General features: G+C 37.4%; 1 protein-coding gene across 1 annotated transcript in view; it reads left to right on the top strand.

The window, feature by feature from the left end:
- MPDZ (multiple PDZ domain protein) overlaps positions 1-15,860 on the top strand; it is an 87,390-nt gene that overhangs the window by 34,235 nt on the left and 37,295 nt on the right. Inside the window, exons 17-21 of the mRNA XM_010001919.1 lie at positions 327-443; positions 2,962-3,120; positions 5,947-6,225; positions 7,131-7,254; positions 11,860-12,058. Of these exons, the coding sequence (XP_010000221.1) occupies positions 327-443; positions 2,962-3,120; positions 5,947-6,225; positions 7,131-7,254; positions 11,860-12,058 (878 nt within the window). The remainder of the gene's footprint in view (positions 1-326; positions 444-2,961; positions 3,121-5,946; positions 6,226-7,130; positions 7,255-11,859; positions 12,059-15,860) is intronic.

Genomic DNA, 15,860 nt, shown 5'->3' with positions numbered 1-15,860 from the left:
TTTCCCTGGTGGAGGCTCTGATTGCAGTTTTAGTGTGTATTTAATAAGAGCAGAAACTGAAAATTAATTTAGACTAAGCTGTAGGCTGTATGCTATAGCTGGATAGATCTTCTTCAATAGTTGGGGATGTAGAATGAAATGTGAAGCTGAATCAATCAAGGTGAAAAAAATAGTCATCTCTTTATCCGACATTGTAATTATAATTGAAACGAACTCTTTACGCATTTGGAATTCATTTGCCTCTTTAAACCCTCCCCCACATAACACATTGTGCATACCCTGTGTCCTGGCCACTCATCCAACTCAGAGCTTCATTCTTTCTGCAGCTTTCTCCAGAGGAGGGCTATGTCTCTGCTAAGGAAGATTGCTTTTTCTACACTGCCCAGTCACTTGAGGATGAGGGGCCAGCTGATGCAGCCCTCTTCCGTGCTGAGCTGGCTCTGGTTAGTGGCCCAACTTACCAAAGATTTAAGTCTTTGAGTTGAGTAATAAAGAGTTGCCTTGTCACTGTTCATGCTTTTTTACATTACATTTCACATTACTCATCCACCATAGTTGGGATGGATCCCCACGTGGTGGAAACTGACATCTGAAGATTTTGGCTGTTTGCATGACCTGTCAGTCTGGCCTGTGTTATGCTAGTTGCTGGAAAAAAAAAGGAAGTATTTTGCTGAGATTTTTGAAAGTGCACGGCTACCCTCTTCTTGCATGCACCGAGTGTCCCTTTGTGTGGAGAAATGTTCATGTGTTTTTTTGTAAAAAAATCTCATTGCCTATATGTCATAATACATCACTTCTCTTATCTTGAAAAGCTTTTGGAACTTCTTTTTTGTATGTAAGCTAGTCTTAAAAGGAATACTGTCTGACTTGAAAGGCTGCCAACTCTACCTTATAAGAGTGTTCTTTGGACTTAAGCATCTATCCATGGTTATGACATTTGCAAGATCAAAAGGTGTTCACTTGTACAAACAGTGCATCTTGCCTGAGCATTGAGTGCCTTATATAGCCCAGATGTTACGAGGAACTCAGATGAAAAAGACAGAGAAAATAGGACTCTCTGAAAAAAACAAAAAAAGCTAGAAAAACCCCACAAAAACCAGGATACAAATCTGTTCTGAGTGTGTCTTCTTATGGTTACTTGTACTCATCTGGGCCTGATACTGGAGTTACCTAGCCCTCATTTTCTAGGGACATAAGTAGAGAGGCAGTTGCTACCAAACTGCAAAGCTGAATACATCAGAAAAGAATAAAAAACAAAAATAAAAATAAAAAATAAAAAACAAAACAAACCCTGAAATTAATTCCTCCAAGGCAAAAATCTCTGAATTACTGATTCCAGTATGTTAGCTATTTTTTCACATTTGCAAATGACAAGCTGGTTTTAATAACTTGCTTTTAAACAAGACTGCTTATTTTTACTTCTGCAGTTTGCAATCTTGATACAATAGTTAGATAATAGGATTTGTCTTATTCCATTCATTGAGAAGAAGTATGAAGAAGCCAGTTTATGTATTGCGAAGCTCTTTTATTAAAGGTGTGTTGAAAAGGTCAGATTAAAACTTAAGTGTTAAAAAAAATAATTTCTGTCTGTGATTCATACAAAAAACCTAAAATTGGGAAAAAACAATTAAAGTATATGGTACATAATAGTGTGGTTATATTGTCAACTCTGTGAGCTGTCTAATTAAATGTGCAAAAATATGAAATTGACTGTGAAGTCACACAGTTGAAGATGCATTTGCAGACGGCACTCATACTGTTCTTCTCAAGTGAATTTGCACTCAGATTCTATAGGTCTCTTCCCATTTTTCATAATCCTTTTTTAGGGTGTAGCTTCAGTAAAGCTTATCTGCATTTTCCAGATGGTGGGCTGACAATAAGTTACACCAAAGGAGCAGTTTGAATTAGCTCTTAAGTCTTTAAGATTATAACAGTAAAAAATGGATCATTTGTACCCAAGAAAGGAATCAGTATGTCAAATCACTGCAGATTGCTGATACTGCTGTTGTGAATCTGGCATAATAAATTCATGATTAACCACAGAGGCTGAAAAACAGCACTTAAATCCCATCTCTGCTGATGGGTGCAGTTGGCTGCTTCATACAAGTTGGTAGTATGGTAGTGGCTCTGAACTCACTGCACTTTTATCATCATACACTGCTTTCTTTAGCTCTGCCAGGGGAGATGACATTATAATAAAAGTTTAATAGGTGAAGCACCATAAATTAGATCCTCAGAACCTAATTTTGCTGTAGTATTTGAAAGTATTTGGGTCTTTAAAACATTGTATTTCATTTAAGAAAAAAAAATAGCAAAAACTACTCCCCGCATCTGTGTTTGGAACTCTTCAAAATTCTATTTCTCATGTAAGACAGGAGAATTGTCTATATTAATCTTATCAAATGTAAAATGTTTTGGAAATAATGTCATAATTGTTTCTTACGTATATATTGGAAGACATTGTAGTTTCCAGAAAAATAATTTTATACCCTTTTAAATTAAAAATGTCCAAACCTATGAAGTTGGATGGAGGGAATGTTCTGGGCAGGTGGCCCTAAATGAAGCACATTATTTTTTTAGTGCTAATTCTTTAAAAAAAAAATTGAAGAAAAAAAACCCTAAATAAATTAAAGTCCTTATGCCACAGAGTAGAGCAGAATTCTTCTAACACATCATACTTTTATTAACAGATATTAACTTGCCTCAGCCCTGTGACTTATTCCTGTGGAGACTTTATCTGAGATATTCTTTGCAACCTCTGAAAATGTAGGGGTATGAATTGTAACTGGAAGCAGGAATTTTTCCTACTGTGCCATGCAAATACAACTTAACTGTAAAAAAAACACATTGGGTGGTGGGTGGGGAAGTGACAATCTGTATGTAGCAGCTGATGTGCATGTGTTTGGGGCTTATGTGGTGTGAAGGTAACAGCCTGGCTGATTGAATTGCTCTTGTTGTTAGGTGGACTCCGGTGAGGCAGATCTAGTGGATGAGTCCACATTTGAATTGCAGTATTCTCTAGAGAGTGACGTCTTCCAGGCTTCAATGATAGGTCTGCATGGCAGTGCCTGTAGCGGTGAGCAGAGCTACAGCTTCTCTCTTCCACTGTCAACTCCCAAGGTAAAAAGAGGATGTTTCTATTGATGAAAAGCTTTGATTATAAGTGTATTATTAGATATATATGTTTTATGTCATCCTCGTTCAAACTGCAGTGTTTGTTTCCAGTTTAAAGTGCAGCTTTGTTTAGGGTGGTGCTGGTGACTTTCAAACATCTGTATTGAAGAGAGAGGCAGCTAGAAGGCTGAAAGCTTGAATTTGTGTTTTGTGTAGCCAGATGAAGTATGGCAAGGTGTTTGTAGTGTTAAAGCTGTGGTGAGCAGTTTGCTACGAAAACGTACTGCTTCAGACCGTACTAAAGAGTGGTAACACAAATTAACTGTATTATTTTATAGTATTTTGAAAAGCAGAAGTAAGCTTTCTTCCTAAGCTTTTCTTTTATGCTTTGTAGTTAGAATGTTTGGTAATGCATTTACTGTATGCTTGCATGACATGTTCATAATGATACTGTAATTAAAAGTAAATCTGTATAGATGAAACCTCTTATTACTAATATTTTCTATTTAAAGTCAGTAAACCAATATAAGTTCTTTAAAAGTATTTCAAAGATCAGTATCTCTTTTCTTGCTGGTCACATACCCATAATGACTTGATTGTTTGTGTCAGGGTTGGTGTTTTGTTTCTCTCCAAGGTTTTCCAAGCTTCTTTTTCTTAGCAATCTATACAGTTATTTTGCTAATCCAGAGTCTTCCAAGTCACTTGTAGCAGTCATCTTTAGAAGCAACATTGTTGGTATTCCTTCCACGTTTGGAAGGTCCTGACTAGAGTAGCTGCTGCTTTTTCTTCCACACCTGAGCTCAAATAAGTCCCTTTATCCCTTCTGGATTGTGTTCAGCCCTTATGAGGCACTGGTTGGAAAGCTAAGTTCATCTTCTAATTGTTTCTCCTAATCCACAGAAGAGTACAAGAGCACATCTCTACTATGCCAGCGGGACAGATTGTGTTGTATAACTGTTACTTAAATGGATTACACATTTTGCATGCTGAGAAGCATTTTATGAGGCAGAGGCTGGATTTACATTATGTATCACATTGAGGCTTTAGAAAGTCTTAAGTTATTTTCAGCATTGACTTAAAGATGGTTTCAGTTTTCATGTTACTTTAAAGATTATATTTGGTATGTCTCAGTGTGCTCTCTCCACACCAGTATGAGAACTATTAAGTTCTCATTAAGTAACATTTTACACTCTGCAATTATAAATGACTACACAAAGTAAACACAGAAAGAAAATCTTTTCATAAAATAAGGCTTTGAAGCAAGAGAAATGTAGTAAAAACCAAACAAAAAAACCAAACAACTAATAGATTCCATGAGAAATGCAGAGCTATCTCATTTATTTTTGACTGCAGGTCAATTGACAGGTTCTGAATGCCTTTGGTGTCACTTGTAAAACAGCTGATGAAAAAATGAAGTAAAAAACATGCAAATGTTCTAATGGGCCATGTATTGTTGTAGATATAAATTGCTGAAATAGTGATTGTCTTAAAAATTACAGCATTGGCTTTTCTTTACATAAAACAAAAATTAAAATGGGCATGTGCTGAAACTCTAATATGCATATATCAAGTATGGAATAAATGTTGAGTGTAGTCTGTGTCTTGTTCTCACTGATTTGGATATGGATGCAAAACAGACTTGTAAGTAGAAGTCCCAGCTTTCTTTGAACCTAATGAAATAATTTAAAGAGATTATAGTCCTGGTCTTCTGTTCCCCAAAAGGTAGGAAAATATGTCATTGATTGCATCATGCAGATTAGTTGTATTTAGACTTTGCTCAATTATCTTCTCAGATGTTGCTTAAGCTAATTATTTACAGGTGAACCTTCTTTGATGATTGTCTGGGGGCAGAGTAAGCATGTATGTACTTCATGAAAAATGAGAAAAATTAATTCTGAGGTCCTTGATATAAAATATTACAAAATATCCCAAAATCCTGAGAAGTGTATTTTTTCCACATTTTAGAAAAGGAATAGAAGAATTTATAGGAGCAGTGGATAACTAAGACAGAGAGAGATAGATGCTCTTGTTGACCACATATACTACATGTGAGAGAATAATATTTCTGGAGCCCTAAATCCTACCTCTGAGTCCTTGAAACATCTTTCCAAGATCTCATGGTATAACCATTTTTAAAATAGCTTATTTTGAAAGCTCAGCTAGAGAGTATTAGAAGTGTTTTTTTTTCAGAAGGTTGTGATTACTGAAATACCTTAAAATATTTGCAAAGTCTGAACATACTTTGTGTAGAAAACTTAGTTGTAGTGCTTAATTGTAGTACTGCAGGCATAATCAATACTTTTGCAATTTAAAAATGACTGTAAATATTCTGTAACTGGTTCATTGTATTTCATTATTGTTACAGTTCAAAATCTCCGTGTTTGTTGTTTGATGAAATTTGACTTAGTGTTTACTTTTTCCTCTCCGTGTGGCAGGGATATCTAAACACGTTTCTGCTTATTTAAATGGATTATTAGATTGCATGCTTATAGTCTGAGCTGCTTCAATAAATTGCTGAATTTATGACTAGTTTGAGAATGTGGAATAGACATTACTTCATGGAGATTTATTGATGAGTACCAAATTTTAATTTGGCCTTCAGCAGTAACTTTTCATTTATTTCTGATATTTTAAAACAGAAGAAATTGTCTGAGAAATCACATAGATTTTACAATAAAATGCCTGTAGGGATCTGCTGAAGACACTGATGTTGCAACAAATATGTCTAAATCTGGTGAGATTAGTTTCTGTGCAAGATTTTAGCACAAAATATACTTTTAAAATATACTACAAAAGAATATTGATTATTCATTGTATCCTGTGTTTTAACAGTCTGTTGAAGAGGAATGTTCAAATGCTGCATCTGATTTCCTGGTATCTGACAAGAATTTGTGCAACATGGATCTGAGTCAGAGAGTGAGAGAGCAAAAGTCCATAGTGGGCAATAGCCTAGAAACTGCGTCTGGTTTTACTGAAAAGGATCTTCTGCCTCTGGATGTGTCAGACATCAACCAAAATGAAAATGAAAACACAGCATCATGGACTAGATCTGAGACAACAGCAGAAATTGCACTAAATACAACTACTGTGCAACTTGATGCCACTGAAAAAGTAAAGATTTACTGTTTTAAAAAATAACAGTTAAAACCTATGGAAAGGACATATTAAACCATAGAATCTCCTGCAGAAATTGACACTGGCCCACATCCATGTCTGTTTCTTTGATTGTAAATGTCTATCAGATGTGGTAGCTCACATGGAAACGTAGAGATTTAGATCTAACCAAAACAGGAGATAAGTTACGGTCATCTGCCAGAGACTGATGATAGAGTGGTATATAAAAATCTGCTCATACCTCACAGCAGTGGACACTGCTTGACCACAGTGCACCTGTTGGGCAGGCTGGGGTCCTTTTCTTATCCCCTGCTAACCTCTGCAGAGGCAAGGGGCCACAGCTGGAAACTATGCCTGGGAAACCAAGGGGGAGTGGTGTGGAAAACTTGTATCCTGGTGCTCATGCACGCCAGTTCACAAACTGGCCTGCAAGGCTGCCGTGTGCAAACATAATGTTCCTTTATATGATAGTCACTGTGACATATGTTTCTTTTTAATTCCTTTCAAGGGTTTATTAAGAAGTTCATAAAAGAGCTGCATTTTGTTAAAAAATTTGTTACTTTAGCACTGGCAGATTGTCAGACATCTGTGGTAAACCAGTCTGAGAGGCCTTGAATTCATCCCACTAATTTTAAGAGTATAACTGATGTTCCTAAATTAAATATGTACTTCGTGGTAGATTGGCTATACTACCTGAGTGAGAATGGAAACCTCATGTGTATTAGTTTGCTCTTTGATGGAATGACTTTCCTGATGTTTTTATAAGGAATCTGTATTAATTACATACCTAGCTTTTGTGTAAGGTAAGATAGGTAAGGTAAGATAAGGTCAGATAAGTTTGTATGTCCAATGCTATTTTTTATCTCAGTATTCTGAACTGATGTTATTTTCCTTTGTGTTAGGATCAAGTCCTTTTAACAGAAAAGAGATGCCCAGTATCTTTGGAGGGAAGTTCCACTAGTCCGAATTCGGTCAGAAACATCTATGAGAAGACCATAACTATTGCAAAAGGCAATTCAAGTCTAGGTAAGGTAGCTAATGTTTTTTGCAACCTGTTCAGGATTATGGCTTTATGTTTTTCTCATATGTTTCATTTTAGTAGCGAAAGCATATCAGGATATTAATTCTTTGCTATGATGGCAGTGGATCCATTTACTGTCACCATGAACACAAAAGTGTCCAGTCTCATTGAGAACTCTTTTTTTCCTAAGGGAGTTTAGTAATTCCTAAAAGTTATCAGAACAATTTTTATATGTCACTTTTTAGTGTCTATGCATCTATATAATATAGTGAAAAAAGAGGTTATAGCTGTGGAATGCTGTAGAACACTTTGATCAAAGAGCTGCAGACTAGGATTTCAAATGTATGTGAACACAAAATGATACTGCTTCCTGAGTATGGCCCAGTGGTCTAAACAGGCTGTTCACTTCCTTGTTACGTATTTGTACTTGTATCTTAAGTGCCTCAGTATTTATGAAAGTCAGAAAATCTATTAAAATACATTTACTAGATAGTATTTTTAGCTCAATTACATTATAATTTTTTAGAGAATTTCTGTTTTAGATATCCATAATCTTCAACTTTCTGAGCATGCTGACTAGAGCATGGCACATTTTGGAGCAAACAGATACAACAGGTGGAAACTTTTTTTGTGTGTCCTCTTCTGGTCTCCGATGCAACCCTAGACAGTGTGAGGGGAAGTGTGGGGACAGCATACTTCCAGTTCAGTTCCCAGAGCCGATGTGGGAGAGTTTTTGTGATGGGAGGCAGTGGTGCGCCCGTTCTGTTCCTCATTAGTGTGTGCATTTGCTTTGGTTTAGGCTCCTGGTGCTGTTTCTTCTGGCCAACTTTGTGTTTTTGAAGACATGCAGGTGTTGGTGGGGCAGGGGTTTGTGTGGGCACACTGGCTGTTTGAAGTATCTGCAAATGCTTTAAGATGAGCTGTCCACAGAAAGCATTCCAAAAGCAGACCGGAGGCCCTTTGTTTGTGAATAGCCACCATTCAGGACTCCCTTGCTGTGCAGATGTGGATGGAGCACTGTGGTGCTATAGTTCAGTGAGTGCTTCTGCCTTGAGTAAACTGCCCGCTGATGCTTGATACTCAGTCTGCCCTCTATAACCTTCTCATTTGTGATAAAGCCAGCCTTCAGGCTGGGCTGGGAACTGATACGGTTTAAAATCACCCTCCACGAAATACGAAGCTGTAAGCAAGGCTGATGTGAGTGTAAGTTTTTCCTTTCCATGGTATGATGTTCTTGAGTAACTGCTGCCTTCAGTGGACTCATGGCCAGGCTGTATAAACTGCAGGTCACAGTATAGTTCCATTTCCATTATTTGTGAAAACACAAAGCTGTTCTTACTGCCACGTAAAGGCCTGTGTTTTGTTTCATTTTCTTAAAGGAAATTTAATTTTGAATAGTTCAAGAAGCAGTAATTTGCATTTCAGACTCAGGTATTTATTTTTTTTCCACTTTTTGTGTTCAAAACCAGAAGTGTGGCCTTACCAGGATGCATTCTGTTTCACTTTTCACTTAAGCTTGCCAGGAGCTCTTACATCTCTTACATTTCTGTAATAATAGCCAGGCTTTTATGCTCAGCAGCAGCTGCTTGTAACATCTGTCAGATAATTACAGAGCTGAATCAGAATTTACCTGCCTGAAGTGTGGGGATTAATTCCCGATCAAGAAATAAAAGATAGATTACAGGTCACAGTACAGTTCCAGAGGTTTTAATTTTGTTAAAAAAAGTTTTGCTTGCAGTAATCCCTTAACTTAGTGTTTAATCATGTGTGTCTGTATTTTAAGTGCAGTGAAACCTAAAGGGTAAATTTCATGTGAAGTATAATAAAGGATAAAAATACAAACTTGGGGCAGGATGCACTTGGGCAGACATTATATGCATGAAAAGCAAGACTGGCCGTTCGTGTAGACATAGTATGAATGTGAATAATGCTTTCTCCTGATGTTTGATTGTAGTATATTTCTTCCAGTTTTTATGTTCTTTGGCCTGGGAAGCTGCCTGGGCAATTGCAGACAGGGCTACACTGCTTTTAAATTTTATTTTTACAAAGGAAGCAAAATCAAGAGCTGTGAATGATGTTGAAAGCTGCAGCTGTATCACGTGTTTATGTTGAGAATTGGCACTCTTTTCTTTTAAATGGTGTCATCCATAGCTTGCAACAGGGTTTCAAATGCAGCTGCAGCTGGAGCTCTAACCTTTTTATTATGACTTTTAAAAGGTAAGAGGATGGAACACCTGCATGCAAGGAGTGCTGAAATGCCATTGTCCTGTGTGATTCATTCAGCAACTCTACAGTGGCATTTGCATTTTTCACCTGAAACTGTAGCTGTTGAAAATGAGACATCAGCTTTGCTATCTGTTGTAACGATGTAATGTTAGGATAGAAACTGAGGGTGATTTTTTGGTAAACTGCTGTTATCTGAGCCTCACTAATACTGTTGTTCTATCTGGCTTAACCAAGCAGCAAAGTTAGATTCAGAATTTGAAATTGTATTTCAGCTGTTTCCTTGGCAGTTTGCTTTTCTGTGCAGACTGCCTGTATTTTGATGGAGAACAGTCTGTTGCAGAGCTGTGTGTACATCTGGATCTGACTGAGTAATCTGTGTGAGGAGATCTGTCAAGAGTTGGTTATTGGAAAGAGTATGTGAGTGTAAATGCCGGTGGCACCACCCCAGAACAGCACCTGTAAATGCCATCTGTCATGTGCTCAGCATTGTAACAATACTAATCTAAGGGGTAGGCGACTGGCAGTTTTACCTCTAGTTTTTCTAATGGCAAGGCAGTAAATCAGCGGCATTGTGTATCTGCATCGTAAGTTGGGTACATTCATATTTAAATTACACCTGATCACAGCTGGCACCGTTACCTGACAAATCATAATTATAAATCTCCAGTCCATAGTAACACTATAGTCTTTCATGGGTTTAATGTAAAGTGCCATCATGAAGGTGTGTTTTGCAGTTTTTGTGAAAGATAAACCTTGACTTCCAAGTACCAAACTAGAGATGTACATTTATTCCTCTGTCTTATAAGTTGTTTGGGCAGTGTCTTGCTAATCAAGGCCCCCTTCTCATACTTTAGACAGCTATGTTGATCTCAGCTGCAAATGGGTTTGAGAAGTCAGAATTATTAATTAGTCTCTGGAAGGACTCTTAAAAAGCAAGAATGAATATCCTGGATTAGTGTTTTTCTTTAAATGGTAGTGGTATTTTATTTTTGTTTCTCTGAAACAGATAAATAGACAGGTGTTTGTAAGGTTGTCTGAGTCTGGGTAGCCTGGGCCTTATAACTCCCATCAAAATCTGTTCAGTCAGTCTGTTTCCTGACATCTGTGGTCACAGAGTATAGTGTTCACTCTGTCTTCAGTAGCCATGTTTATATATAAATGGTTAGATTTTTTTCATAGTATCCTTGGAGTTTTTGCTCTGGATAGCTATCATCTTCTTTCTACTACTCGCAGTCTGGACAACAGGACTTGCATACACACAACTGCACTTCCAGTGTTTGCCAGCCTGATATTTACATGCAAACCTAGAACACATGGTGGGGTAAATGCTGCCTTCTTCTCCAATAGTTATTCCCCTATAATGCACTCTTGCTCCAGTGCCTTCATCTTGTTAGTAAGTGAGAGATTCCATGTTATTACACAAAAAAAGAAATGAGTTTGGCAGTATTAAGATATTGGAAGTTCACTGAGTGGATTTGAAGGATGCCAGCCCTTCAGATACCTTTCCATTGCCTTAGTGAAGACCAGTTTTTCCTGGATCTATCAGCAGGGTTGATCTCATGAGCACCAACTACCCTGAAAATAGCAGTGACAACTCATGCATGTACAAATGTTCACAAAGACATGTGAAGCCCTTCACCGTAAGAAAGTACCTAGGAGCACCCCATGGGGGTGGAGGCAGAACATCTCTGTCTCGTTGCCTAATAGTGAAAAGAAATCAGGTTGAATGGTGTGTATAAACGTTAAGAAATAGTGTTCTGCTGTGCCATAGGTGGGATTGTGGTGTGGCTCCAGTAGTGGACTGTATCCCTCAGTAGTGGGCATGCTCTCACAGAAGTCAGGATTCTCTTGTGGGCATAAGAAATGGCCCACCCAAGACAGCAGGAAGAAAACCACTCTCTCAGTGAGATCTGATTCAGGCTTTCTGTTGAAAGTAACTGTGTGATCGTATTTGTCCTGTACTCCTAATTGACTGTTAAGTCATTTAATCTCCTTTCCAAAGAGGACCATTGTAAAATAAACTGAAAAGTAGTAAAAAAAAGTCAATGAATCATCCAGAAGAGTGGTAAATCTGACGGCTTTAGAAGCAATTTAATTACCTTTTTTATTTTCTGCTTAAATTTTCCAGTCTTGTTTTTTTTATATTGAGCTTGGTATGTGAAATGACAGTAGTTAAAGAAACTATGATTGAGATTTGTGGTTGCTGTCTCCTGTTGGAGAGAAGGAAACGAAAGGGAGAATAAGAGCAATGTTTATAGGCTTGCTGACACTGACAGGTCAACTGTCTGACTTTTACATTCCATGCCCCAGGTTACATTTCTTTTTCTCGGCACTCAGAACTGGGGCTCAAAAACATTAACTGTTCCATGCATTTTTTACTATAGGGATGACAGTAAGTTCCAATAAAGATGGCTCAGGAATGATTGTCCGCAGCATCATCCATGGAGGTTCAATAAGTCGCGATGGACGGATTGGTGTAGGTGACTGCATCCTGTCCATTAATGAAGAGTCAACAACTAATTTAACCAATGCACAAGCCCGGGCTATGCTAAGGAGGCATTCACTCATTGGACCAGATATAAAGTAGGTAAAGCTAGATCATGAATGTGTTAGGAAGAGGCTAATAATCAAACTCTAGTTATTTATGCAAGTATTCTAAATGAAAATTTTGTTTGCTTTCACAACATGAATTTACCTTTAAATGCAGATTCAGATGGACAGCTTCATGGGTTTGAGAGGCTTTGGATGTTCTTAGAAAAGCTATTGCTGTCATTACTGCCCTGCCTGGTTTTATTTAAGGAGTGAGATTAGTTACAGTTTTGTATTGATATTATTACTCTTCTAAAGAATGTAAGGATTTCCTCAAGGTATTTGTGTTTCTCAAGTGCACACTATACGGGCCACTGCACAAGTGATTTCAGTTGATGGATATCTTTGTAATAGATTTGGTTTTGACTGCCGAGATAGAAAGTGTAACACAGGGTGTTAATGCAGAAGAGTAATACTTAAAATATTTTCAGTACAGCTGTGACAAACAGCTGAAAGAGTCTGTGAAGTCACTTGCAAGTTTTTATTAGTACACAAGGGAGCTGTTGCTGTACTGAATGAATATCTATCTGCTCTTGGGTGTACTACTTTAAACTTGGAGTAATTAATACAAGTTTTGATAAATCAGCTTGCTTGATGAGAAAATTTCTTCTCAGTTCACTCAATTTACAGAATTTTAACTTGCCCTTAAAGTAATATTTTTTCTAGCTGTTGTGCTTGTGGAGTTAGCTTTGCCTACAAGCACCATTTAGAAATCAAGTTGTTCATAAACTTGTGGACAGTGCTCTGGCACACAATGCTGGTTTTACAGCTGAAAAATCTAGTAGCTGTTTTTTCTCAAACCCATGGAACTATGGATTGGGTCAGACCTACAAACGGGATTAATGGTAAGAAAAAATTATATTTTTTTAAGAGAAATGGCCTTAGGTGGCCTTAAAAGGGATTGGTTTAGTCTGACTGCTGTTACAGGTAACTGTGTGGTTTCTGTCAGTTGAAAATGAACTGCAGAGCATTCCATTCTTCCCCAGAGCTATTCTAGCTTTGAAGACACCTGGCATTTTGAGAACAGGTAGGTGAACACTGGGAGTGGTAAGTTTAAGTGACTCCTCCATAGCTGTCACACGTTAAAGATTATGATTTACTGCAGGCTTGTTTAGATAATGGGATATTCTCATGTATAGCTAATTACATTATTTTATTGTCAGTGCTGTCATGACTATAGTGAGTCAGTGCTGATAAAATGTCACATTGACTAGTATTGTAGGCTTTCAAACTGTATTGTAATTCTCACTCCCACTACTGAAATCAGTTGGTATGTGTGCATGCGTGTGTGTTTACATCTGCTTAGATACACAAATGCTACAGCACCATTCTTGTATGAGGAGTTGTTAGTGCTGTTTGTTCCAACACAGATGTGCTCATTATTTGTGAACTTTTATAGCTGCTGCTATGTGACTGTAAGTTTTGTTTTGTAGTCTTAGTCTTTTGCAAATGTGTCAGAAATAACCAAAATCTTGACTTAGATGTGAATATTCAGTTTTTCCAGGTAAAAGTGTATCCCCTTTTTGAAAGATTTCACAAAGAAGGGAAGCTGCTATTTATATTCTAATTTAAAATGTTTGTCTTTCATTTTATATTTATGTTCTTTAGTGCATTCCCATGTTAAGTGTTTAAAGTGAAGCCAGCTTCTGCACTACAAAGAACAGAAAGACCAGATCCTTTGGTAGCTTCTGAAGAAGTCTTGCAGGAATGAGGACAATAATTTTGGGCCTGCATAGTTTTGATAAAAACTATTGAGCATAATTAAACTTTTATGTAATTTATACTTTCAGGAATGATACAGAATTCCAGAAAAAATACTGTTATACAAACCTGTGGGTGTGGAGCATTATCACATGATAGTTATTCCTGTTTGCGAAGAGGGATACACAGCTATATAGATGTCATTTCAGAGCTGGTGTGGTGCACCGCCATGTGGGATTTGGAATTTAAGGGCCAGCATTTCAAATAAGCAAGTTGAATCTTAGGTGTCTTCCTTGGGAAGCAAGGTGCACAAGCACTCAGGTGTGGCCATTTTGATATCATTCCCTTTTATTGTTACGAGGCTGCAAAGCTGGCAACTGTAACTTTTAGACTTAGTGTTTCGTGGTTAACAGGGTGCCCACCCCCAGAAAGTGACTAAGCAGTATTTTAATTTCAAAGCTGTATTTCCGTGGCAAACATTATTTGCTGAGAAGACACAAAGCTGTTCTTACTGCCACATAAAGGCCCGTGTTTTGTTTTATTTTCTTAAAGGAAATTTAATTTTGAATAGTTCAAGAAGCAGTAATTTGCATTTCAGACTCAGGTATTTATTTTTTTTCCACTTTTTGTGTTCAAAACCAGAAGTGTGGCCTTACCAGGATGCATTCTGTTTCACTTTTCACTTAAGCTTGCCAGGAGCTCTTACATCTCTTACATTTCTGTAATAATAGCCAGGCTTTTATGCTCAGCAGCAGCTGCTTGTAACATCTGTCAGATAATTACAGAGCTGAATCAGAATTTACCTGCCTGAAGTGTGGGGATTAATTCCCGATCAAGAAATAAAAGATAGATTGTAATTCCATTTCGCATGCTTGCTAATAGTCACTACTATGGACAGTAATAATGAGCAGATGCTTTCTGGGGGAAGTGTAGATAAAGCAGAGCTGTCATGGAAAAAAAAAACACAAAAAAAAAGGAAAGAGAAAGGAAGAAGAAAAAAGCAGCTCACACTTTTTACTACATAAATGTACCTCTCGCATTCAGTGTGAGACATTGACATTTGTTAACACCCTTGTAAAAGATGCTGCATCATATGCTTCACATTCTAGATCTTCTCCAGCACCTGCTGATGATCAGGCCCTCTGTTATGTGTGAGTATCGGCAATTCAGAAACTCATTATGTCTCTGTGTTGCAGTTTGTCTGTAAAATCATTCCATGCTTTAATGACATCCATAGTAATGTCAGGGATATATCCAGATATAGGTACATATTCTCTCTCTCTTTGTGTGTGTGTGCATGCACATCTGGCTGCACATGTAGATATGTGTGTGTGTAGATACATATTATCTATTTTTATATATATATATATTTTAAAAGGTATGAGAGCGTATGTACATGTTTACAGATTACTTTAAACTTGAAGATTGGAGCATACTTCTGGAGACCAGAATAAAAACAGCTGTATTTAAAAAAATATATTTCTGGTATTTTAAATTTCGTCTATGGTGGCCAACCCAGACGTGCTCAGAGCGCGCATGCGTGTATGTGTGTGTGTGTACAGGGTTCACTACTAGAATTGGCATGAATATGATGTACTGATATCTGGATTAATCTCAGTGTCATATTTTCTGTGGCACTTACATTTTACTTCCTTCATGTATAAAAAGGTTCAAGTTAGACCTTAAGTGTTAATTACAGTAATTTGTCTTGAACATTTTCCGTACTTTGTTATTTGGTTTGTTGGTGTTTCAAGGTTTTGTGTGGCTGTTCAGTCAAGCATGTGATAAATGTTCCTCTATACTGCATGCAGTGTTGTGTTTATAAGATATTTTCATATGTACACCCTTCGGTGTTTTCGTTGTCACTGCTTTCATTGCCAGCACGTATCTCTGGGGGAGGAGAGTGGTTGTAGCTCTCAAGAAGGAAAACCAGAACGCTTTCTCCTTCAAGGTGTACAGCTAGCAAAGACAGGAAGTTATTAAACTGTAAACATACTTTCCCTTGAAATTGTTGAACTTTAATTTCTCTTGCAGACAAGAAATTCACCAAAATAGTAGAGAAGTCATTTCCTTGTTTTGTTTTCTGTGTCTTCAT

Source organism: Chaetura pelagica, unplaced genomic scaffold (genome assembly GCF_000747805.2).
Source record: "Chaetura pelagica isolate M959 unplaced genomic scaffold, ChaPel_1.0 scaffold345, whole genome shotgun sequence".
Taxonomy (NCBI): Eukaryota; Metazoa; Chordata; class Aves; order Apodiformes; family Apodidae; genus Chaetura; species Chaetura pelagica.
The sequence above is the reverse complement of the archived record's forward strand: the minus strand, read 5'-3'. Positions and strand labels throughout refer to the sequence as shown.